We start from the raw sequence: 27,682 nt of genomic DNA, 5'->3' as shown, positions 1-27,682 counted from the left end.
ATGAGAACATTCTGTAGTTGGCTAGGTGAAACAGTGGATAGAGCGCTGGCAAGGGGATAGGAGTTTGAATCCATTCTCAGACACTTAACACTTACTGTGTAACCTTGGCCAAATCACTTAACTCTGATTGCCCCTATCCAGTTTTCAGTAATCCTGATTCATATCTGGCCACTGGATCCAGATTGTTCTGGAGGAGAAAGTGGGACTGGTTAGCACAGCCCCCCCCCCCCCCCCCCCATTCATTTCATGTACTTGTCACCTTCTTGATGTCATGTCTTTCTCAAGAATGAAGAAAAACATCATCAATATAGACAATCTAAAGTGAATGCTTTCATAAGAATGCCATGAATGGGTGACCTCATTTATTTCTGGCACATTCATTTACCTTAAGGTTTTCCTGCAGAACAAAAATGATGAAAGTGACAATGATTTCTCAGGCATTCTTGCATTCTTATTCTATATTCTGCAACTTTTTTATTAGAGTATATATATATATTTAGGTTTTTGCAAGGCAATGGGGTTAAAGGCTTGCCCAAGGCCACACAGCTAGGTAATTAAGTGTCTGATGCCGGATTTGAACTCAGGTACCCAAGGCTGGTGCTCTATCCACTGGGTCACCTAGCTGCCCGAATATACTTTCGTAAATTTGTTATAATATTTTTATTCTTTCTGTTTCCTTCTCTCTCAATCAGCCACAAGTACCAAAAAGTAAAACAATACTTCCTTAATATTAGTTTACATTGTAATGAAAAGACAACTATATAAATAGGTATATGCAATATAATTGTAAAGTAGTTAAGCACAAGATAGTTTGAGAGGTAGAGCACTACTTGTTGCCAGGGATGGAGAGGGGATTAGGAAAAACTGCAGAAGATAAGCATCATCTTAAATACATGGTGTATAGAGGCAGCTAGGTGACCCAGTGGATAGAGCATCAGCCCTGGAGTCAGGAGTACCTGGGTTCAAATGTGGCCTCAGACACTTTATAATTACCTAGTTGTGTGGCCTTGGGCAAGCCACTTAACCCCATTTGCCTTGACTTAACCCCATTTGCCTTGCAAGAAAAAAATAAACAAATAAATAAATAAATGCAGAATGGAGATAAGGAGCTGACTTGTATTTCAAGCCTGTGGGATGGCCAGTTCAAAAACCCAGAGATGGGAAACATCTCCTGTGTGAGGAACAGAGGCTGTTGTAGCTCCCACGCAATGTGTGGGAGGAGGAATGTTTACTGAGGTTGGTGAGGATGGTTGGGACAAGGTTGTAAAAGACTTTAAAAATCAAACATTGAAGTTTATATTTTATCTTAGAGACAGGAGACCACTGAATTAGATGGACTTGAATCACTTTGAGCTGTGGAAAATTATTTTAGTAACAGTGTTTAGGCTGAGCTAGAGTTGTGAGACACTTGCGGTGGGGAGATCAATTTGGAGGTTGAAATAATCCAGATCAGAGGTCATGACAGTTTGAATTAAGGATCTAGCATTTTGAATGTTTCCTGGAGATAGAACCGGCAGGATTTCCTCCTCCCTCTCTCTTCTAAGGATTTTAAATCTAAATACTCATAATGAGAATTATATTTATATATTTATTCCTGTAAGAGCAACCAAAATTCCCATGATACTTTTTTTTTAAGTTTTCTTACAAGGGGCAGCTAGATGGCATAGTGGATAGAGAGCACTGGCCTTGGAGTCAGGAGGACCTGAGTTCAAATTCGACCTCAGGCACAGAATACTTAACCTAGTTGTGTGACCTTGGGCAAGTCACTTAACCCCATTGCCTTGCAAAAACCCCCCCTAAAAATAAAAAAAAAGTTCTCTTAACTACCTTTTGTCTTTATATTGTTGGCATTTCTGGGATTAAACCTCCCATTCCACTTCACTTCCTTATGGTCAAAGAAGAGCAATTAAGAAAAAGAAAAAGAATCAGATGGTTACTGCATCTTACAGTATATAGGATTGATGTTCATTCTAAAGAGACCAGAAATTCCTAACCTTTTTTGTGTCAAAAATCCCTATTTTACTTTGGTCAAGCCTTAGACTCTCATCTCAGAATCAGGCTTTTAAAAAAAAATCATAATTGAAGAAAATGCTAAATTTCAGATAAAGGTTAGAAAAAAATAAAAATAAAATTTTTCCCCATCCAATTTTATTGGAATTCCCTCCAAATATACTCTTTAATCTACACCTCCCCCCCAGGTTAAGCTCTTCTGCATCTTTCCTTTACCTCTTTTACTTCTGTGAAGGAAATTGGGTAGGCTTCATTCTCCAGGACTTCATTGGTTCAGAGCAATATTCATACATTTCTCTGATTTTCTAATTTACTACACAGTAATATTTCATTAAATTTACATACTATATACTTTTTTCAGATATTCCTTCTTTGTTTCTTTGATTTCCTTGATGTATGTATTGTGTGGTGGGGTCATTGAGGCAAAGGTCAAAGGGACAGCTCAATTACTCATTTTCATGAATAATTTAAATCAATATCCAGAGTGATTCCGCCGGCACTTAACAGTTTCACAGTTACAATAGTGTATTAGTGTTCCTGCCTTCTATTTGTTCCTTTAGCATTGACTATTCCTATTTTTGTCATCTTTGCTAACTTGCTTTAATAAATGAAACCTCAGAATTGTTTTCATTAACATTTTATTTATTCTGTTAGTGTAGTGGAACATGTTTTCATACAGTTATTTAAATTTGCAATTTTTTTTGAAAACTTCATTTTATATCCTTTGACCATTTATATTTTAGAGAATGATTCTTGGGTTTTTTTATGTATATTCTTATATAAGTTTCTTAGATATTACTTTTTTTGACCATAAAAATTGGATAATATTTATCATCTTGGAACACAAACAGGATCTTTTAAGATGCCAATTAATCTGTTCAGTATACTTTTTTTTTTTTTTTTTAGGTTTTTGCAAGGCAATGGGGTTACATGGCTTGCCCAAGGCCACACAGCTAGGTAATTATTAAGTGTCTGAGGCCGGATTTGAACTCAGGTACTCTTGACTCCAGGGCCGGTGCTCTATCCACTGCGCCACCTAGCCGGCCCCCTACTTTTTTTTTTTAAAGAAAGATTTTATTCATTTTTGAGTTTTACAATTTTCCCCCATTCTTGCTCCCCCCCCCCCACAGAAGGCATTCTGTTGGTCTTAACATTGGTTCCATGTTATACATTGATCTCAGTTGAATATGATGACAGAGAAATCACAGATATTACTTTTTTATTGGTGATATTTAATGCAAAGAAGTTCCAACTCCAGTTTCATTAAATTTTCATTAATTATGTAAAACTTTTAAAAGTTTATATTGTCATGAACACTATCTCCTTTTATAGGCTAATAATTCACATTTTCATATTATTGTTTTCATGAAACAAAATGTCATTTATTTAAGAAAATTATGGTTTTTCTTTCATCACATAGTTTTAGTGCTTGAATTAAACCTATCTCACCTATGAAATAGAGATTTTTTTCCCACCAAAGTTCTATGATTAGATTATAGCCTCGGAAGAGGAAAAATATTATCAAAACTAATATGTTGAAAATCTGATGTTATATGCAGTTTTCTGCACAATTAAAATTCCTGCCTCTGCAAAGTAGGGAACACCTATTCCTCAGGACCAATCTTTGACCTTTATAATTTCATAATTTTTTAAAAATTGTTTTATATAAAATATTATCAGAGTCATTATGTGTATTTTTCCTATGACTCTGCTTGTTTCCTCTTGCACCAGTTTGTGAAAATCTATGTTCTATTTGTCATTTCTTATAGCAGAATAATATTCTGTTACATTAATATCACAATTTGCTTATCCATTCCTCATTTGATGGACATTTACTTTGTTACCAGGTTTTTGCTACCACAAAAACATGCTACTATAAATATTTTGGTATAAATAGAACCTTTAGGTTTTCATTCACTTTTGGGGGGATGTATACTTAACAGAGGGATTTCTGGGTCAGAGAGTATGGATGACTTTATAGCCAGTTTATTTGCATAATTTCAAATTGCCTTCTATAATGTGCTTATTAATTTTATGTAGGACAGTGGAATTGGTATTTGTTCATGGTGCACAAAATTTTTATAGGTAGTTCTGTTGCTAATCACAGCTCTAGACAGGCAGAGGAAATAGAAACCCATGTCCATATCAAATCGCTTAGAGATGCACAGGATATTCTGGGGTGGTTATAGCTCCTCTCTGGACATGGAGCAAATGAGATGATGATAGTAATTAAGAATATGTGAAGTGCAACCATTAAAGGACTATTAAATGTGAACTAGTGTCTAGGGGATTAAAAAAAAAGAGGCAGTAATTCAACTGAGTTGATATGGTAGTATTTATTTTGAATTTTAAATTAAATTTTTAGCATCCTAATGAATCAATTTTCACTTATTATTTTGTTGTAGTGACACTTAATTTCTTGCACAATCAACTGAAATAAATGTTTCTGGGTGGGAACTAAAAGTGACCATCTCCTACCAATCACATGGGAAATGCTTGGGATAGTGTTTATTAGTAAGCTAATCAGTGGACATACTTGTCAATGAATTGTTTTATGCCCCATGGTTGGTAAATCTTGCCATCTCTATTTAAGTGGGTTAATGAAGCCATGCCAGGAAGACCTTCAGCTACTTACAGGGCTGAATTCAAACACTAAACAAAAAGCTCATTCTTCATTGTGTCACTTTCTCTCTCTAGGAGCAACTGGCTTTTTTTCCTTCTTTTTTTTTTCAACTAAACATCTCCCAGTCACTGGACACTGTTAAAGGTTTGGTTTGGATTTTGCGATCAGATTTTCATCTGGGAAATGTTTAGCGCTCTTTTTTCTTTGAAGGAACAATTCTGTTCTACTCTTAGATTTACTTTGTATACACTAGATATTTCAGTGATGGGTAAAAAGATTAATAGGTACTTGTTGTACTCTTTTGCTTTTCTTATCTTTGAAAAAAAGTTGAATAGGACAAGAAATAATTTGGTATGTGTTAATTAAGAGAGCTGAAATGTAGTAGGTCAGTTTTCCAGAATTCCTGTGCTTCAAAATTTGCTTGTTGCAAAACTTAGGAAACTCATTCCTAAGGTTTTGAAATCAGAACTCCTAGTTTTTGAGGTCAGTTTCCCTCTCCCTTTATACTTCAGGAACCTAATTCTGGTCAGGGCGTGTTTTTTTTTTTTAAAGGCCTCTTGTGAATTAACAAAGCAGAGATCAAAACAAACATAGTTGAACTAAGGACTCCCAAGTAAGTATAAAATGGTTCTAGGGATGTTAGTACTTTGAATTTATCTGAATTTTATCTTTTAATTAAATTCATAAGCCTTAGACTATTGTTTTAAAGACATGTTACTTGATTACAAACTCAGAATTGATTATGGCATTTAAAGTACTCCAATCTATTTTAGTTGATTTAAAATAAATCAGATTCTCAGTTTCTTAAATATATTTTCAGGTTAGTGTCTTTGCATTGAGAAGTCTTCTGTGCTTGAGAAGCATAGGGAAAAAACCTAACTATATTCTGAGAAATGAATTTGTGTTAGGAATATTTGGAGCAAAATATTAGGAAGTTGAATTGAAGAAACATTTCATAATCTGGAAGCATTAAGCACCTACTAGGGACTGGGACAGCTAGATGGCACAGTTCACAGAGTGCTATATATGGAGACAGGAGGACTCCATCTTCCTTTATTCAAGTCTGGCCTTAGACATTTAGAAACTGTATGACTGGTCATATCACTCAACCTTGATTATCCTAGTTATGGCAAACCACTCTAGTATCTTTGTCAAGAAAACCTCAAATGGAATCACAAAGAGTTGGACATAACCAAAATGACTGGATATGTACTAGACACTGCCAGGTACTGGGAATACAAAGAAAAATATGAATAGTCCTGTCTTTAAAGAGCTTATATTCTATTAGGACATTTGATCTTCTGTGGTGCAGAGAAACACCTCGATTTAGAGCTACAGAAAACTGTTAGACATCTAGTTTTAACCTTCTCATTTTATAGGTGAGAAAATTGAAGTCTAGATAAAGTGACTTGTTCTAGGTCATCCAGGTAGATTGGAAGGTTGAGATTTCAGACTAAAATCTGTTTCAGAATCTAATGAAATAATTTTTGTCTTCAGTGTATACCATGCTGGCTCTAAGAACTAGAGTTGGGAGCCTTGAAAGCTTAGGAAAATAAAGATCAGGTGAAAGATCAGTCTGTTTAGAATCTGTTGAAAAGTTTCCTCATTCAGGCCTGAATCCCCTGTGATTTTTAAAGAATATAGCATGCAGGGGTGGCTAGGTGGTGCAGTGGATAGAGCACCGGCCCTGGAGTCAGGAGGACCTGAGTTCAAATGCAGCCTCAGACACTTAATAATTACCTAGCTGTGTGGCCTTGGGCAAGCCACTTAACCCCATTGCCTTGCAAAAACCTTAAAAAAAAAGACTACTTGTCAATGGAATGGGAGGGGCATTCATGGAACTGGAAGCAATATCAAAACTCAGGCTGTTATATGAGTTGGTTTAAAGATCTGTAAAAGTTAGGCATAAAGGTGGGCTGGAAGTTTAGGGTTGTCAAGAGAAATTAGAAGGGAGAAGAGCTACAGGTGGTAGGTTGGTTCTGGGAATACAGGTAAAAAGGTAGCTAAGCTGGAAGGTGTGAGCTGGGGTGGGAACAAATAAAGGCAATTTCAGTGGACAAAAAACTATATATATATGTGTATATATATATATATTTATATATATATATATATATATATATAGCTTGCAGTGAAAAGATATCAATAGGACAGGCTAGAACCAAGGAAGTATGTAGAAGTCCTAGCAGGTAGGTTGTGTGTGTGTGTTTGTGTGTGTGTGTAAGTAAAACCTATACCTAATACAAAACCCTAATTTGGAAAGTAAGACTGGAAGAATGAACAACAACAAAAAAAAAGATAAAGAATTGTTGATGCTAGGGATGCCCAGCATAGAAACGACTAAAAAAAAAAGAGGCTAAGTCTACAACACCTTCATCAAAGCTTCAGAGAAAAACCTATCTTATCTGTAATATCAGGTGTATTTCCTAGAAGAAATGAAGCAAGACTTTATTTATTTTTCAATGTAGTTAATAAATGTCTGAGGTCAAATTTGAACTCAGGTCCTCCTGACTCCAGGGCTGGTGCTCTATCCACTGTGCCACCTAGCTGTCTGAAGCAAGACTTTTTAAAAAAAAAGATACATGCCTATATTCTGACTATATTAGAAGAATTTTTGTATAATAATTGTTGATTTTCATTTCAAAATAAAATTCTCAACTTTAGAAAAAGTTTATAGCTTACTTTAAGGTGGCATACATATGTAGGGCAGTGAAAGCAATAGTATTGTTGAACTGAAGGAGAATGATCTTCAGATTCTATCTGAATGGTATAGTAAGACATCCAAAGGACAAAGCTACTGAATTTTGCCAATTAGATTTGAAAGGACAGAAAGTATCATTTTAAAATTCTTTAGAAGACTCTCACTTTCGTATTCCTGTTCCCTATAACAGCATTGTATATTAAGGAAGTTTATTCAAGTGAGTAAACCCAAGAACCAGTAGGGAAGAATAGCACAGAGCAAATATTTATTTGAAGATCAAAAATTATTTTGTGGTCAGAATATGCTGTAGACCTCTGAATGGTAAATGATAAAGGAAATAGTTGTGTCCAGGAAATAGATCACACCCTGGCAGTGATGCTTGATTTAGTGGTAATAGGAGACTTCAATTACACAGACATCTAATGATACTTTCTTTCTATGCCATCACTTGTTGTCTTAATGATTATTTGATCCTTCCAAAGACAGAGGATCAACAAAGGGAAATTTTATCTTGGATCTGATTCTCTTTTACTAGTTGCCTAAAATGATAGGAAACCTCCCTCTGAGAATCTGTCATAGAGGAGAGGAAAGTCAAACATAGTGTTGCCTGTGTCCTTTATTTTAATTTTAATTTTTTTTTTTAGGTTTTTGTAAGGCAGTGGGGTTAAGTGGCTTGCCCAAGGCCACACAGCTAGGTAATTATTAAGTGTCTGAGACTGGATTTGAACCCAGGTACTCCTGACTCCAGGGCCAGTGCTCTAGCCTCTGCTCCACCTAGCCGCCCCATGTGTCCTTTATTTTTGAAAAGCACATTTCAAAGAATTCTGAGGAATGATAGAGAGGATCCTGTGAATTAAAATTCTGCCAGGGAAGTCTTAAGAATGAAATTTAACTGGGGAAACTTAAGAATGAAATTCTGAAATCACAAAGGAAACATTTGGATAAGAAAGAAAAATGGGAATTGTCTGCAGACACTGAAGATATGCAGGGGAATCCATACCTACACTTCCAATTTAGATTTTGCTAAGTTGGAAGCAAGAACAGAGGACAAAAATTGTATTGAGTGCTAAAGATGAGAGTTGAGGCAGGCAAAAATGAGCTAAAAGTAATGGAAAAGTGTTTTTTTTTAAAGCTATGTTGTGGGGTGTAGGAGGGTAGAACTCAAGTAAAATAAGGATGAATCAGTGTAAAAAGATAGGATTTAGTGCAGTTGGGATGATAGCTGATCACAGAGAAAAAAGAAAACTGATCTTATTTTACTTGTTTTCTGTGCCAAGGAGAATGTTCTTTTTTGACTGTTAATGCCAGATAAAAAATGACCATAGGGAGGTGATACCCAGGATAAATAAGGAAATGATTAGAGAGCATCTGTTTAGGGTTTATTAACTTTTTTTGTGTCATAGGCTCTTTTACTAGCTGGGCAAAAAGCCTCTAGACCCTTCTTAGACCCTATCTTTATAATTGAAGGAAATACTGTATTTCAATTAGAGATTAGTTAAAATAAAGATAAAATATTTTTCCTGTCCCATGCTCTTAAGCATCCTGAAATGTATACGTGGAATTCTTTGATTAAGAAGTCCTGATCTAATTGCTCTTGATGAATTGTCTCAAATGAATTACATCCTTTGGGTATTGATAGAATTTATAGATGTGATTACTGACCTACAGTCAGTAATATTTGGAAGGATGAAGAATTTGAGAGGTACCACAGTCCTGAAGAAGGGTACATCCCCCAACTTTCAGAAGAAAGAGAACAGTCTGTAAACTATAGTTTCTGAGTTTCAGTTCAACAGGCATTTAAGTGCTTAACTCTGAACGTCATAACACTAAATACTGGGAATACAAAATCAAATGAAAAGAAAGACAGTCCAGTCATCCTTCATTTTCTTTATCAGTGTGCCTCAGCTGCTTTCTTTCTTTGCTTCTGCAGCCCTTTTCTTCTACTTATTTGTAAGTTCCTCCTGGACTTCCATTTTAAGAAAGAATTGGGTTCATCTATCCTGAATTTTCCAGATTACATTTAATCCCCTTGCCTGACTTCCAGATACCTTTCCTCTTCTCCTTTTTTCAACTCCTTTTATGTATTTTTCTTTCTGTTATTGAGGGCTGGGACTGCCTGCCTTTTTACTTTTATTTGTATCCCCATTGTTTATCAATTGCATGGTACTTAGTAAGTACTTAATGAATACTTAACTAACTTGACAGTCTCTAATCTTTTTTTTTTTTTTTTTTTTTTGCCAGGCAGTGGGGTTAAGTGGCTTGCCCAAGGCCACACAGCTAGGTAATTATTAAGTGTCTGAGACTGCTTTATCCACTGCACCACCTAGCCAACCAGTCTCTAATCTTTAAAAAATTTTTTTTATTTTAATAGATTATACATGTTATTATCCCATCTGCCCTATTTCCATATTGAATATGTTGTGAAAGAAAACATAGATAAAAAAACAATCACAAACAAATGAAATGAAGTTTTAAAAAGTATGCTTTAATTTACTTTCAGATTCCATCATTTCTTTCTCTGGAAGTGGAAAGCATTTCTCATCCTGAGCCCTTTGGAATTGTTTTAGATTATTGTATTGCTTAGAATAGCTAAATCATTTCACAGTTGATCATCACACAGTTTTGTTGCTTTATATAGTGTTTTTCTGGTGCTACTCATTTCACTTTGCATCAGTTTGTGTAAGTCTTCCCAGGTTTTTCTGAAAGCATCCTGCTTGTCATTTCTTGTAATACAATTGTATTAGGAGCTTATGCTCTAATTGAGGAATATCATAACAGAACAGAATGGGAAAGAGAGAAGGTGCCCTCCAGAAAGCATAGAAGACAAGTTAGAAAAGTCCAGCAAATCTAGGAAAGGATTGAAGAATTAGCATGACTAGCCCAGGTGCCTTCTTAAAATTGTTAATGCGAGAAACTCAGCAATTGAAGGAGCAGGCTTCTGGTGCATGGCAGAGAAGTCTATTCTGGGAAATTATATAATGTTTATAAATATCTAGAAAGGGGAAAATGGTTAATATAGAATGCTTACTTGGCTCTGATCAATCTCATTCCTTTTTTTTTTGACAAAACAACTTAGTCCAGAGGAATGCTGTAGATAACTTAGCTAGATTTGATTTGATAAAAAAAACCCATTTGGGTTTCCTTTTTTTCCATCACTTTCACTTTCATCCTGACATCTTCCCCCCCCAATATAATCTTCTTGTAACAAATAAGAATAGTCAAACAAAACATCTTTACTTTGACCAAATAAAAAGTTTCATTTCATATTTGTGGATCACAGCCTCCTTTTTAGAAATCTAGAGTTAGGTTTCCCCATCAATTCTCCAAAGTTGTATTAGAATATTACATTTATTGGCATTTTTAAAGCTTTCAACTATACCTAGCTTTTAGCAAAATACCTCATTCTTGTAGGAGAGATGTAGATTGTATTATAATTAGAGGGATTCAGTTCTGATTAGATAGCTGCACTCAGACTATTCATTAATGATTCAATGACAAGAGATTACCATGTCAAATCAACATGCACTTAGAATAAAAATACAAGCAGAAAGATAACTCTGTCCTCCAGAAATTTCTGTTCTAATGAGGAAGCTGCAATAAAAGGAAGCTGCAAAGTAGAGAAAGGAGAAAGACTAGGGGAGACCCTCTACATTTGCCACTCACTGACTGGTTAGTTCTTGTCATTTGTTATTGAAGACCAAAATGACATCACTGTGTTTGAGACAAATTACAGTGTGTCCAGCAGTGGCTGATCAGATCAAAATAAGCTCAGAAGAGAATAACTAAAGAGAAATGAAGACTTAACTGACATGCATATATCTTCTTAAAAATGTAGGTCCTGAGAACAATCAGTCAGAGGAAGAAGTCACAGAGTTTGAAGTGGAGTGTCCTTAGGATCCTGGACCTTCCAATCAGATTTGTAGATAAAAATGAATTTGATTGTAAGATCTATAAAGATTTTCAAAGACTTTGGACATTGGGTTAAATCCATTATGGTGAACTTTATGTAAGAATATTATCTCTTTGAGGACAAGTATATTTCCAGTGTTTATAACAATGTTTGGCATATAGTAGGAATTGTAATGGAGTATTATTGTGCTGTAGAAAATGTTGAAAGGATAAAGTCAAAGAAACCTTGGAGGATTTATGTGAACTGATGCAGGTTGAAGTGAGAAGAACCAGAAGAATTTATGTGATAACTAACATGATAAAGGAAGACAATTTTGAAATACTTAAGAACTCATCTTAATACTTAATACTTAAGACTCATCGTAACTCCAAAAGATTTATAAATTAATCCCTCCCAAACATATTTCTTACTTTATTCTTGACTTCTTCCCTCCTGAGATTAGGGAGAATATCTGTCTCTTTAGATACAAAGCCTCACAGCTTCAAGGGCAGTAGAAACTGTTAAGGATTTTATATCCTTACATAACCTCAATTCTCCATAACCACACCAATATACTTATTTGGGTCATTATGAGAGGATTTTTATTTTTTGTTAGGAAATGAGGTAACAGGGAGACATAGGAGAAGGTACTGGTAGTGATAACCAAAAAAAAAAAAAAAGAAATAGGTTAATAAATAGAAATGAACAGGGAGCACAGATAGACAGGGCAGTGGTGGAAATACCATATCAATTTCAAGAATGTAAAAACAAACTCTACTTAGGGGGAGACATATTTCTTATATGTTGTCACTTTTTTTAGTTTTTTATATGATTAATTGTTCATATTGATATTAGGTTTATTTTAATAGAAAGTAAAATTTATTTTTTAAAAATGAATTAAAAAGTAGTCCCCTAGCTTGAGAAGAGATTTAAAATTGTTATTAATGGTACCTGAATTATCTATATACAAGATAACTGAATTTTCTTGCATATTTTCTCTGATAAAGAATGAAATTTCAGGCAGCTAGGTGGCGGAAGTGAGCCCTGGAGTCAGAAGTACCTGAGTTCAAATGAGGCCTCAGACACTTAATAATTACCTAGCTGTATGGCCTTGGGCAAGCCGCTTAACTCCATTTGCCTTGCAAAAACCTTAACAAAAAAAAAAAAGAATTAAATTTCATTCCAATATGTAATTCGATTCTCTATTTAAATTTTTATTGTGCTTGGAATAGAATTAACTGGGGGAATTGAATTTTTACTTCTTATGTGAATATTTCACTTCTTATAGTCTTGGTATCTTTCCTTGGGCACTCTGCTTACTCAGTTATGCTATTGTGGATGAATACTTTGCTTCTGATTGCACTTTAGCTTTTGAGTTTTCTGATTTACTTTCTGATAACCACTCACTGACTTGTTAGTTCTTGTCTTTTGTTATTGAAGAAGACCAAAATGACATCACTATGTTTGAGACAAATTACAGTGTGTCCACCTGTGGCTGATCAGACCAAAATGAACTCAGAATGCTCTACCACAGGTTGGGCACAGTACTCCATATGAACACCTGGGATGGGTACTCTAAATTTAGGTATATCATGGTTCCTTTGATTTGCTTCAATTCTGCCTTCCTCGTAGAGTGCTGCACACTCACTGATGAGGGCATACTATGCTCAGCAATCTTGTGCCAGTGTTTCCCATGCTGTACAATCAACTCTAAAGTTCTTCCGTAAGATCTTCAGGTTGTCTCAGGATCATTTCTTCTGACCCCCCCCCCCCCCCCCCCCCCCCCCCCCCCCCCCCCCCGTGGATATTTACCCTGAATGAGTTCTCCATAAAATAGTTTTTTTGGCAAGTGTACATCTGGCATTCTAACAACATAGTTTCTCTCTCAGTAGTAATGTTGCAATGCTAGGCAATTTAGCTTGAGAAAGGAACCTCAGTGTCCAATATCTTCTCCTGCCAGATGATCTTTTTTTTTTTTTAGGTTTTTGCAAGGCAATCTGGGTTAAGTGGCTTGCCCAAGGCCACACAGCTAGGTGATTATTAAGTGTCTGAGACCGCATTTGAACCCAGGTACTCCTGACTCAAGAGCCGGTGCTCTATCCACTATGCCACCTAGCCGCCCCTCAGATGATCTTCCCAAGACAATTTAAATGGAAGCTATTCAGTTTCCTGACATGGTACTAGTAGACTGTCCAGGTTTCACAGGCATATAGCATATAGGTCAACACAGTGGCTCTGTAGATTAGTCTAATACCTTTTCTTTCTCGTACTTTCTTTTGGAGCCTCCCAAATATTGAGCTAGCTCTAGCAATGTGAATGTCAACCTCATTTGCAATGTGTGCCTCCTTGGAAAGGATACTGCCAAGATAAGTGAACAGTACTCAGAACTTCTCCATTTAGGGGCGGCTAGGTGGCGCAGTGGATAGAGCACTGGCCATGGAGTCAGGAGTACCTGAGTTCAAATCCGGCCTCAGACACTTAATAATCACCTAGCTGTGTGGCCCTGGGCAAGCCACTTAACCCATTTGCCTTGCAAAAAAAAAACAACCCTAAAAAAACCCCCAAAACTTCTCCATTTGCTGTAATCATGGTTCCACATATGAATGGTGTGGTCCTGACTGATGGAGTACCTGTGTTTTCTTTGGTGTTCATTGTTAGACCAAAATCAGCACAAGTAGTAGAGAATCCAACTGTACTTTGTTGCATCTCAGCTTCAGAGGCTGCATTAAGTGGACAGTCATCTGCAAATAGAAGATCATGCACTAGTACTCCATCCACTTTGGTCTTGGCTTATAACCTTTTCTAGTTGAATAATTTGCCAGCAGTGAAGTAAGTACCTGATCTTGAGACCATGTTCATCCGTACTGAAGGCATTTTTGATGAAGTGGCTGAAAACATCATGCTAAAAAAAGTATGAGAGTAAGGACACATCCTTGTTTTTACTCCATTGGTGAGTGGGAAATCTTGAGAGCATCATCCAACTATCCAGAACCCAGGCATGCAGGCCATCATGAAATTGACATCCAATACTGATGAACTTCTCTGGTAAACCAAATTTTGACATAATTTTCCATAATTCTTTGTGCCTGATAGTACCAAAGGCCTTGATCAGATGTACAAATGTTGTACACAGATCTCTATTCTGTTCCTGGCATTGTCAGACAACAAATACCATACTGACTGTTTTCTGAAGCCACACCAGCTCTTGGGAAGTGACTGTTTTCTAGGTGAAGGATCAGCCTATTGAGAAGGACTCTGGAAATGATTAAAAGAGAAATACCTCTGTGATTGTCACAGGATAATCTATTCCCTTTACCTTTATAAAGATGGACGATGGAGGCTTGGGGGGAAAACCTCTTCATGCCATATAACCTGGAAAATATCCGTTAGTTTTTGGATGATGACACCCCCCACCCCCACCCTGGATCTCAACTGGAATAGAATTAGCACCAAGTATTTTGTCACTTGAAAGGAGCCTAATGACATCCAAAACCCTCTTCTTCAGTTGGAACTTCAGCTAGGGACTGATTGACTTCAGCCCATCTCTCTAGGATCTTGTCCCTATCTTTAATCATTGTGGATTGGGGTGGCTAGGTGGCTTAGTGGATAAAGCACTGGCCTTGGAGTCAGGAGTACCTGGGTTCAAATCTGGTCTCGGACACTTAATAATTACCTAGCTGTGTGGCCTTGGGCAAGCCACTTAACTCCATTTGCCTTGCAAAAACCTAAAAAAAAAAATCATCGTGGATCCATCAACACTGATTAGTTGAGATGCACATAAGTCTTTGACCCATAAATAGCCTTCAGGGCATCATAAAAGCATTTTGGCTTGTTACTGCTTGCATAAAATTGAATTTCATCTGCCTTCTTACTGAGCCAAAAGTCCTGCATCTTTTTAAGCTTTGCTTGGACTTTACTTTTGATGGACTTAAATGCTGCCTTCTAAGAAATGGATGAACTAATCTGCTGGTAAACCCTGTGGAGTTCTCATTTTTCATTCAGCAACTTCTGTATTTCCCCATTATTTTCATCACACCAGTCTTGAAGTTTGTGAGTATTCTGACCCAGATCTCTGAAAGCTGCCCATTCTTTGCCAACTGTGTATTGGCTCAGTTTTCCTTTCAAGTTAGCAACAAACTTCCCACTCAGGGAGATATTCTAATCTCTTTGACAGTAATTTTTCTAGTATTCATTTTGCCTTGGGACTGCTGCTCTGGTTGAATGTAAATATTTAGCTTAGAAAGGATGAGTCTGTGATCAGTCTAGCACTCTGAATCACACATTGCCTTTGTCCCTCTCATATTCTGTTTTTCTCTTCTTCTGATCACATAGTCTGTTAGATGCCAATGTTTGCTATGAGGGTGCATCCAGGAAGACAGTATTTGGGGTCATGTACAAATTTTCAGTATTAGGTGACCATTGCTCTTGCTGTTTCCAACTCCATTCCTCCCAAAGACTCCCTGCCATGGCTGGTAATCTGAGCGTACCTCTAGCATTAAAGTCACCCAGAATCATAACCTTGTCCCCTTTTGGTACATTGAAGAGAAGGGTGTTCAGGTCTTAATAAAATCTTTCTTTAACTTAATCAGTGATCATCATTGTGGAAGCATAGGTATTAATGATGATGGCATGGCCTTTTCCCTGGAAATGACAGTCTCATTGTCATGAACTTGTCATTCAAGAATGATATTAAAAAATAGCCTGAAAAATAAGATATTCTCTCTCCACCCATCTTCTTGAAGAGCCAGTTCTTGCAGAAGGAGCAGAATTTAGAATTGACTGACCTCATTATTGCCAAGTCCAGTGACCTTTTAAAATATTCTATCTCTTAGTAGCCATGTGATGAACATGGCAAGTCCCTGATTACTTTTGAGGTTTTGAGAACTCAGCTATGAAATGGGGGCTATAAATTCAGTACTTCCCTCCAGGATTATTAGAAGGATCTGGATGGGCCTTCCTCTCTTTACTGCCAAAATAAAACACTTAGTTTCTTCCTGCTTGTCTATTTTATCCATGCCTTTATTGTTTTCATCTTGGGTTCTGATAGAGATAGAGATGGAGGCTTATTTATTTCTTTTATATTATTACAGTAATCTTGCTGGGAGAGTAAACCTAAACCTCCCTTACCACCCCCCCCCCAAAAGATAAGAATCCTCAAGAATAGTGAGAGAGAGAAAAAACATTTATTTTTTATAAATTTTTTTGTTCCACATTTTTCTCCTTCTTCCCTTGCCTTCCCCTCCCCAAGACAGCAGTAATCGGATAGAGATGATAATTTACACAGTCATGTTACACATAAATATTTCCATATTAGTCAAATTATGAAAGAAGCAGAACAAAATGGAAAAAAATTATGAGAAAAAAATTTTTTTAAGTGAAAATAGTATATTTTATTTTGTTTTCTTTTTTGTTTTTGTTTTTTTAGGTTTTTGCAAGGCAAATGGGGTTAAGTGGCTTGCCCAAGGCCACACAGCTAGGTAATTATTAAGTGTCTGAGGCTGGATTTGAAGTCAATTACTCCTGACTCCAGGGCCAGTGCTCTATCCATTGCGCCACCTAGCCACCCTGAAAATAGTATGTTTTAGTCTGCATTCAGACTCCAGTTCTTTCTTGGATGGGGATGGTATTTTCCATCACCAAACTTTGGAATTATCTCTTGATATTTATATTGTTAAGAAAAGGGCTAAGTCTATCAAGTGTTGATCATCACATAATGTTTGCTATTTCTGTGAATGTTCTCCTGGTTCTGCTCACTTTCACTCAGTTCCAATTCATGTAAGTCTTTGCACCTGTTCGTGATTATGGGACAATAATAATTCATCATATTCATATACCAAGTTTGTTCAGCCATTCCTTAACTGTTGGTCATCCTCTCAGTTTCCAATTCTTTGCCATTACAAAAAGAGCTTCTATAAGTATTTGTATATATGCAGATCTTCCCCCCCCCCCTTTTTATTTATTTTTTTGGTATACAGACCTAGTAATGGTATTGATAGATTGAAGAATTTAAACTTTTATAGCCCTCTATTCAGAATAGTTGAATCAGTTCACAACTTCACCAATAGGCATTAGTGTTCCAATTTTCCCCTATCCCCTTCAACATTTATCATTTTTCTGTCATATTAACCAGTCTGATGTGTGAAGTTTTACCTCAGAAGTTGCTTTATTTTCCATTTCTCTAATTGATATTGATTTGGAGCATTTTTCATATGATGACTTTAGATAGCTTTAATTTCTTCCTCTGAAAACTGTTCATATCTTTTGACCATTTACCAGTTGGTGAATGACTTGTATTCTTATAAATTTGATTCAGTTCTCTATTTTAGAGATGAGGCCTTTATTGGAAAGATTGGCTGTAAAAATTGTTTTCTAGTCTTCTGAGTTCCTTCCAGTTTTGGTTGCATTGATTTTGTTTGTGCTAACTTTTTAAATTTTGTGATCAAAATGATCAATTTTGCATTTTATGATGTTCTTTATCCCTTTGATTATAAATTCTTATCCCATTTCATAGATCTAACAGTTCAACTATTTGTTAATTTAACATATTTTACACTTGAGGAAACTGAGGCAATCAGACTAAGTAATTTGCCTAAGGCCACACAGCTAGTAAGAGTTTGAGGGAAAAATGTGAATTTAAGACTTTTACACCAGCCCCAGTTCTCTTAATGCCACCTACCTGCCAAGAGAGTTTAGTTCTCTTCTTTTTCTAGTTGGATGAGGAAATGCATCATAAAAACAACAGTTTCTCCCTTTTTCATATTAAACTTTTAGTTAATATCAAGTATTTGCAAATAAAATTTGAGCCTGATTGATTTGATAGTTTCCTCTAATGATTCATATCACAATCTTTGTCCACCTGTCCTGTGATTCATTCATATTTTCTCTGGATTACAGGGAGTTGGTCCATCCAGTGAATTCAAGGTGTTCTCTATTGCCTTTGACATCACAAGGTTTCCAGTGAATCAGTCTGGCAATTTTCCTGTCATCCTTTGTTCTTATCCCATGTTATATAGTTCCTTGATGATGTTCTTTATGCCTCTTCTTCTATGTGGAACCTACTCACATCTGCCATATGCCCTTCCATTGTTTTCTATGTGATAGTCTTGAATTTTTCAGTGACAGTTGTAATCTGACTTCTTTGTAGCAATACCATTAAATAAATGTTACTATTGAAAAAGTGACCTTTTCTTTAATGGGAAACTTGGGGTTCCTGAAAGAACTTTGTCATTTCCTTGAAAGCTATATAATTTGCTTTTCTACAGCTATTCAACTCTGGGCTCAGTTCATTGTTCATCTGTACTGTTTCCTTCTGATCACCATATTGTTGAACAGGCTTTACAGGGTGTCTTTCCAAATTCATCTTAGAATCCAGGCAATAGAACATCTTCATCTACTTGTTTTTTTCCCTATATATTTGGACTGACCAAACTCTTGAGTAATTTTTAGATTCTTATAAATGACTTTGTGGTTCTGGAGTCTTCTGCAATCAATACTGTCTTAGTAGCAAATATGGATATGCCACTTCAGCAACAGGGAATCACTTTGTAACCTGGAGACTTTATGCTGGTTTCCCCTCTATTTCTCTCCTCCTCCCTATATAGTGGTGAGCATACATCCCTTATTTTATACTTTGCTTGAATGATATACATTATCAGAGGGCCATTGAAGAAAAAGGGATAGAAAATCATTAACTACTATTTGCCTCTTTTTTACATATTGTGTGTGTGTGTGTGTATATATACACACACACACACACAAAATCTTTGTGAGTCATCCATATAATCAAGGGCAGACTTTTTTCTTAATAATTATTATTTATTTTTAAGTTACATTTTGAATTTTGAGTTATAGATTGTTTCCCTATCCCTTCTCCATCCTCAAAGAAAGCAAAAAATATGCTTTCAGTTATTTATGAAATTATGCAAAGTGTATTTCTATATTATCCATATCACAAAAAGAAGGAAAACATTTTGAGAAAAAATTCATTTTAGTTTGCAGAATTCACTAGTTCTCTCTCTGGAGGTAGAGAACATTTTTTTTCAATGTGAGTCTGAGTCCTTCAGAATTGTCTTGAATCATTATATCGATCAAAGTAGTCAGGCCTTTCACGGTTGATCATAATTACAACATTTGTTAATATGTACTATGATCTCCTAATTTTTATCACTTTTTTTTGTATCAGTTCAGTTTTGTGTTTTTTTTTTCTGAAATCACTGCCTTTTTATCATTTCCACAGCACAAGAGTATTCCATCACAATCATATATTACTTGTTCACTTTTTCCCCAATTGACAAACATCCCCTTAGTTTTCAGTTCTTTAACACTACAAAAAGAGCTACTATGACTATATTTGTACATATAGGTTCTTTTCCTCCTTCTTTGATTTCTTTAGGATGGTAATGGTATTGAAGGTCAAAGGGTATGCCCAGTTTTATAGCCCTTTCACCTAGTTCTAGATTGTTCTCCAGAATGAGAGAACAGTGAACCGGTCCATTACTGCACCAGTGATTCATTAATGCACCTATTTTCCCTTATCCCTTCCAAAATTTGTCATATCTGATAGGTGTGAGATGGTACTTCAGTTGTTTAATTTGCCTTTCTCTATTCTGTAGTGATTTTGATTTTCAAATAGACTACAGATAACTGATTTCTTTTTCTGAAAATTGCCTGTTAATATCCTTCAGACCATTTCTCATTTGGGAATGGCTCTTATTTTTATATATTTGACTCAGTCTGTACTCAGTATATATTTGAGTGTGAGGTCTTTTATCAGAGGATTTTCTTAGTTTCCCTGATTTATCTCTTTCATTCTATTCTGTTTTTGCTTTTTCTTTGTCTGAGGTCATGATTGCCACCCTAATTGACAGGCCTTTTGCAAACAATATATATGTGTGTATGTATATATATATATATATATATATATATTTGCAAGGCAATGGGGTTAAGTGATTTGCCCAAGGCCACACAGCCAGGTAATTATTAAGTGTCTGAGATCAGATTTGAACTCAGGTACTCCTGACTCCAGGGCTGGTACTATATCCACTGCGCCACCTAGCTGCTCCCTTGCAAGCAATATTTAACAACAGACCACATTGATGAAGACTGTATCTGACCAATGCCACTGTCAGATGAATTATTATTTGTAACAGGAAATGGTTTGGGTAGAAGAAACCCTTAAAGAAGACTCAGCCAAAGGGAGTAAGGAAATTATTGTGATAAATGCAGAAGACATGTCAGCAAAAACAGAACTGACAGTGGCATGTAGTGCAGTATTGTGACTGTACAATTTCATTCTTGAATCAACATTTGTTGATCCTTTCACCCCCAAATATTCTTTTTTTGTTTTGCTTTTTGCAAGGCAAATGGGGTTAAGTGGCTTGCCCAAGGCGACACAGCTAGGTAATTATTAAGTGTTATGAGACCAGATCTGAACCCACGTACTCCTCTCTCCAGAGCTGGTGCTTTATCCACTGCGCCACCTAGTTGCCCCTTCACCCCCAAATATTCTTTCAAATTCTCTCTTTTTTGGCAAGGCAGCGGGGTTAAGTGACTTGCCCAAGGTCATACAGCTAGGTAATTATTAAGTGTCTGAGGCAGGATGTGAACTCAGATCCTTCTGACTCTAGGACCTGTGCTCTAGCCACTAGACCATCTAGCCTCCCCTTCCTTCAAATTTGAAGAAAAATAAGATCTTGGTATTCCAGATGAAAATTATTTTCTGAATGTAGTTAAGAATCCAAGAGAATTAATCTACTTTCATGGTACCAGTTTTTCCCTCCGCTCAATTTTAATAGCCCCATCTAAAAGAAAGCCAGTATTGTTAATTTTCGCTTGCCATCAATATTTTTGTTTGGAAAACAAGACTACTTCTGACCATATTACGGAGAACTTGTGACCAGTTGTGAATCTGCTTTAAATTTACTATCTTGAATCTTCAATGTCTAGAACTGGAATCCTCAGTTATCAGTAGGTTTCTATTTTGAAATGAAGTTTTATGCCAGGCATAGTCTGACAAGCCCTTTGCCTAGGACCTGAAACCTCAGACCTCTTTTACTTGGTGAATCATACTTTGCTCTGCTGTCCTAATCAGGAAGCCATGTTTGCATAAAATCTCCATAAAATGTTTTGACTTCTTACTGGAAATCTTTTTCTTTTCTTTTTTTTTTTCTTTTTCTGTTTTTAAAACTTGTCTAAATTTAAGTAAAACAATTAAAGCTGACAAAATGAACCATCTTTTTTAAAAATGAATTATATTTTTGTCACCTCACAATTTAAGTGAAAGATATAGTGAATATGGGCAGCTAGGTGGCAGAGTAGATAGAGCTTTGGCCCTAGAGTGAGGAGTTCAAACTCGGCCTCAAGTTACTTAATAATTGCCTGGCTGTGTGACCTTGCACAAGTCACTTAAACCCTATTGCCTTAAATAAAAAATAAAAAACTTTTGAAAATGTAGTGAATATAAAATCTCATTGTGTTTATTTTTTGTTGATTACAAAATTTTGTTGTCAATGAGATCCATGCTTATAGGTCCTCTGTTTCTTCTTTAGGGAAAAAAAATTGTTCTGGACATAGCTCTAAAAACAGCAGAACATAAAAAGATTTTTTATGACACTAAAAATCTCCCATTTTTAAAACACTTCTAAAAGGTATACGATTTCTACTTGTTACTTTAAAACTTAATTTGCTTCTCTGTGCTTTCTTTTTTCTTTTGTGAAGCATTTTAAAAATGTTAATGAGGACCTTTTTTTTTCCCTACAAGATTGCTGACTACCCTTGTCCTCCCATTTAAGAACTGAGAAAAGGGGGCTGCTAGGTGGAGTAGTGGATAAAGCACTGGCCTTGGAGTCTGGAGTACCTGGGTTCAAATACAGTCTCAGACACTTAATTACTTAGCTGTGTGGCCTTGGGCAAGCCACTTAACCCCATTTGCCTTGCAAAAAAAAACAAACTAGAGTTGGGAGCCTTGATAACTTAGGAAAATAAAGATCAGGTGAATTCTTTGATCAATCTGTTTAGAATCTGTTGAAAAGTTTCCTCATTCAGCCCTGAATCCCCTGTGATTTTTAAAGAATATAGCATGCAGGGGCAGCTAGGTGGTGCAGTGGATAGAGCACCGGCCCTGGAGTCAGGAGGACCTGAGTTCAAATGAAGCCTCAGACACTTAATAATTACCTAGCTGTGTGGCTTTGGGCAAGCCACTTAACCCATCACCTTGCAAAAACCTAAAAAAAGAAAAGAAAAAGAAAAAAGGAGGAGGGGAATTAACCCCATTGCCTTGCAAAAACCTAAAAAACAAAAACAAAAAACCAGAAAAAAGAAGGGAGGGGGGAACCCTTGCCTCCAAGAAAGTCAGGAAAAACAAGTCTTTACTGTGGCTTTAACCAAAAATAAAGGCCCTGCCCTTGTATCCATCACCTTGTCAGGAGGGTAGATAACATGTTTCATTAGAGGTCCTTTAGACCCCGACATTGATAAGAGTTCTCAATTATTTCAAAGCAGTAATTGATTGGGAGAAAATCTTTGTCTAATGTAATATTTCTAATCAAGTCCCTCCCCATTATCAAGAATATGTGACTAATTAACAGAACTATGCAAAATCTTTCTCATTGGATAAGTGGTCAGAGGACAGGAACAAATATTTTAATTGATAAGGATTTATTAAATGTCTTCTATGGTATCTGTAAAGGTGCTGGGGGTAAAAAGTGAAAACAGTTGCTGTATTTAAGTAGCTTAAATTCTCTAGGGAAATAATAAATTTTTGTAATTATTTTTATTTATCTATATTTTATGCACTCATAAAATAAATGTAAGAAATGTCAAGGGAGGCACTTAAAAATAAGGAAGCAGGAAAGGCTTCATGTTAGAGCAGGTACTTGAGCTGAGCTCTGAAGGAAGAAAAGTCTAAGATGATGAGAAGAGAAAGTTCTTTAATGAATTGTAACTTAACCCTATTAAGGATTGTTGGAGGGGCCCAGTGGATGAAGCATCAGCCTTGGAGTCAGGAGTACCTGGGTTCAAATTCGGCCCCAGACACTTAATAATTACCTAGCCCTGTGGCCTTGGGCAAGCTACTTAATGCCATTTGCATTGCAAAAAAAAAAGATTGTTGGAATTACTGCAAAGAGAAATGCAAGTTAAAACAAGCTTTGCCTCACAATAATGATGGCAAAATATGTAAATAGTTCGCAAGATTTAGGGAATGCAAACTTGTCTTCCTACTTATAGAATAATACAATAGACACATAATAAATATTTTTGGTAGACCTAAGAATTGTTCTGGCCATTTTGGAAAACAATTTGGAATTGTGAAAAAAGAGAACAAATTATCTGTACTATTTGACTCAAAGATCCCACTCCTAACCATGTAATTCAATCTAAATATACAATCCAAAACAAACAAAAGGTCCTCTGTTCATCAAAATGTTCAGAGCAACAATTTCTATGATAGCAAAGAAGTGGAAATAAATGCAGATGCATTGGGGATGGCCAAAAGTATACATGAGTTAACTTAAATATTATTGTGCTCTAAGACTAAATAATTCAGGGAAGACTTAAAATTTGAGTTGAAACAGTAAAAAAAGAATTAGAAAAACATTATGCACAAAATTATAACAATGCAAATGGAAAGAATTAAAAGATGTTGAAATTGTAAACTGTAATTACAATGACAAATCTTGACTCTGGTGACTCACTCTTGGGTTGTTTATCACACGTTAGGTCCCCAACTGGTCACACATTTTATAATATTTTTATAATTAATGTCTTATTTTATGATATCATTTATTAATATATAATCCTACACAACAGTATTTAAAAAGAAAACTCCAGCAATTTGACAAAATTAGCCAAAGAAAATCAACCTAATGACTATATTCTGCTATTTTTTACTAAAGTCATCAGCATAAACGATTTAAAAAATGCTATTGCTAGCTGATAATCCATTCTTGTGTGATTATGTGGTCTTGGAGTGAAATAAATTTTGTTGGATACGTACCTACTGTGTGGTGTAGGGTTACTTGTCCTTATTTGCTGTTAGAAGTCATTAGACACCTGTCCGGATCTCTTTCCCAGTATTCAAAGCATTCTGGTAGTCATTCTAGTTCAGCCTCTACAGATAGTACAGTAGCTGTAGGGTGGACTAGTAGCAGAATTCCTGAGTACTAACTAAGCTTGTTAGAAATATTATCTAGGTAGACGAATTTTTTTTTTTCAGGTTTTTCTGAAATCTTTCCGCTCATGATTTTTTTTTTAGGTTTTTGCAAGGCAAATGGGGTTAAGTGACTTTCCCAAGGCCACACGGCTAGGTAATTATTAAGTGTCTGACTGGATTTGAACCCAGGTACTCCTGACTCCAGGGCCAGTGCTTTATCCACTGCACCACCTAGCCGCCCCTCTTTTTTAAAGAAAGATTTTATTTATTTTGAGTTTTACAATATTTACCCCATTCTTGCTTCCCTCCCCCCCACCCCCCACAGAAGGCATTCTATTAGTCTTTACATTGTTTCCATGGTATGCATTAATCTCAGTTGAGTGTGATGAGAGAGAAATCATATCCTTAAGGAAGAGAAAGTATAAGAGCAAAATTAAATAAGATAATGGGTGTTTTTTTTTTCCTCTAAATTGAAAGTAATAGTCTTTGGTCTTTGTATTCAAAGTCCACAATTCTTTCTCTGGATACAGATAGTATTCTCCTGATTGTTGCACTGATGGAATGAGCAAGTCCATCAAAGTGATCATTACCCCCATGTTGCTGTTGGGGTGTACAATGTTTTTCTGATTCTGCTCATCTTGCCCAGCATCAGTTCATGCAAATCCTTCCAAGCTTCTTTGAATTCCTATCCCTCCTGGTTTCTAATAGAACAGTAGTGTTCCATGACATCCATATACCACAGTTTGCTAAACCATTCCCCAATTGAAGGACATTCACTTAATTTCCAATTCTTTGCTACCTACCACAAACAGGGCTGCTATGAATATTTTTGTAGAAGTGATGTTTTTACCCTTTTTCCATCATCTCTTTAGGGTATAGGCCCAGTAGTGGTATTGCTGTATCAAAGGGTATGCTTATTTTTGTTGCCCTTTGGGCATAATTCCAAATTTCCCTCCAGAAAGGTTGGATGAGTTCACAGCTTCACCAAGGATGTATTAGTGCCCCAGATTTCCCACAACCCTTCCAATATTGATCATTGTCCTTTCTGGTCATATTGGCCAGTGGTATCTCATTGCATTTCTCTAATAAGTAATGATTTAGAGCAGTTTTTCATTTGACTGGATTGCTTTGATTTCCTCATTTGTAAATTGCCTTTGCATATCCTTTGACAATTTAGATGAACTTTTATTTTTTTGCAAGGCAATGGGGTTAAGTGGCTTGCCCAAGGACACACAGAGGAGGTGATTATTAAGTGTCTGAGGCCAGATTTGAACTCAGATACTCCTGACTCCAGGGCCGGTGCTCTATCTACTGCACTACCTTAGCCGCCCCTAGATGAACTTCAAATAAAATTTTTCAACTCAGTCTTCTAATAGGAGAAAGCCTGAGCCACTTTGAGGTTAGAAGTGAAAAATAACAGGATATAAATGACCTTGAAGCACTTTATTAGCTGAGAATATAGAGGAGAGTTTTTCTCCTTCCCTTTTGAAAAGAAATTTTTTTTTTTAGGATTTTGCAAGGCAAATGGGGTTAAGTGGCTTGCCCAAGGCCACACAGCTAGGCAATTATTAAGTATCTGAGACCGGATTTGAACACAGGTACTCCTGACTCCAGGGCCGGTGCTTTATCCACTACACCACCTAGCTGTCCCCAAGAAATTTTTTTTTTAAACATTTTTCTCTGCTGAAAGGTGCTTTTCTTATAAGAATTTGCTGGGTTCAATTTTTTTTTTAGTCCCATTGTTGTATGTCATCTGGCAAAAACTGGTACTTGGCTTTAAACCCAGAAACAGAAAAGTTCTTCTCTTGGAAATGAGTTGACTGTTCTCTAGAGATGAGTTTGGACACATAAGTCATTTTCTTTATAAGACCGGGGGAAACAGTACTGTTTGACACACAGCCCCTTACTGGAAGGGGTTTGACTTGGGTGGGCCATTTCAGTTGTATATATTAAGACTTTTCCCTTAACTATTTACAGTGTACATAGACAGAATTTTAGATCTCAAAAATTAAATAACTTATGTATATTTCACCACACAGAAGTTGTGATCATTTTTTCTAAGTAGACTAGCAAACCTAATTCTTCCTTTCTGTTGTCTCTGGGACTTTTTTTACTGTTTTGGATTTTGTCTTTAATACATATGATCTTCTAATCCTGATTGTGTAATAATTCTGTCTTTTCTTAAATCCTAATCATATTAAACACTGAACTCTAATAATTTTTAGCTAGGTTAATCTCTGATACCTGTGCGGTTTCATTTTTTTTCCCTTTGGTCATCAATGAGGGTATCAGATTCATGATAGCGTATTTGTTTTTTTTTAACTGAGTATTAAGTAGTTTTTGGGTCTATCTGGGCCATACAACTTTGCATAAATCAGTTTTCCTTTTTCTCTGAATCTATAAAATGATGACCAAGTGGAGATTTTTCCTAAAGTTCTTTGAGAGCTTATTGACTAATATGGAAAAAAGTAATATTAATGCTATGGTCAAATTTCAAAGAAGAGGATATGTTGTGTGCAATGCTTCAACCGAAGTGATATTTAACATAATAAAAAATTTTTTTAGCTACTTAATTCTAAAGTGAAAAAATGTTTTTTATTCATATTTTAATTTTTTTTTTGCAGGTATATGAGTGGCCCAACGCTTCTAATCGTTAAAAGACAGCACCAACTGGGAGCAGGGCAAGAATGCCAATTCCGCCTCCTCCTCCACCTCCACCTGGTCCACCTCCACCTCCCACTTTTAACCAGGTAGCATTCTATTCACTAGAGTATTAGCTTCAAAATCAAAATGCTGTTTTTAAGTACCACTCATTTAATCTGCTTGTACAGCTATTACTTAAGTATTTTCCTGCTCTTCATGAGAAAGGAAATGGGTATTCCTACTTCTTGGTAATTGTTCAGTGTACCTCTTCTTTCTTCTTGTTCCCTTAAGTCTATTTCTGTCAAACGTAGAGCAGACCAAAGCTGCCATTACCTAGATTTGAAGAAATGGGTAGGAAGCTTATTGGTAAAAGGCATCCACAGCCTTGGAAATAGAGGCAAAAAGGTTTAGGTTGTAAGCTTTTAAAGGTTCCAAGACCCTGGCTTTTATTAGTCACATTATGGAAAATTACAGTTGGGAGACATCTAATCCAAATCTCATTTGACAAATGAGTAAATCTAGAGAAGTTAAATAATTTCCTTAAAGTTACATAGTTAACTAGTAGAAAGATCAAAATCTAAGGCTTCTACCTTGGACTTCATTATTCTTTCCATACTACTCTAGCTAATATTTCCCAAAAGGTTTAAGCTGTAAAAACTTAAAAGAGTG

The 27,682-nt window shown here is 36.1% G+C and overlaps 1 protein-coding gene across 5 annotated transcripts in view; it reads left to right on the top strand.

Moving 5' to 3' along the window:
- Positions 1-27,682, top strand: part of WIPF2 (WAS/WASL interacting protein family member 2) — a 68,007-nt gene that overhangs the window by 19,094 nt on the left and 21,231 nt on the right. For all 5 annotated transcript variants that reach the window (XM_074223989.1, XM_074223988.1, XM_074223986.1 and 2 more), the window contains one exon: positions 26,995-27,120. In XM_074223989.1, the coding sequence (XP_074080090.1) occupies positions 27,058-27,120 (63 nt within the window). In that variant the 5' untranslated portion in view covers positions 26,995-27,057. The remainder of the gene's footprint in view (positions 1-26,994; positions 27,121-27,682) is intronic.

The sequence above is a fragment of the Macrotis lagotis genome, chromosome 2 (genome assembly GCF_037893015.1).
Source record: "Macrotis lagotis isolate mMagLag1 chromosome 2, bilby.v1.9.chrom.fasta, whole genome shotgun sequence".
Lineage (NCBI taxonomy): Eukaryota > Metazoa > Chordata > Mammalia > Peramelemorphia > Peramelidae > Macrotis > Macrotis lagotis.
This window is presented reverse-complemented; position numbering and strand designations above follow the sequence as displayed.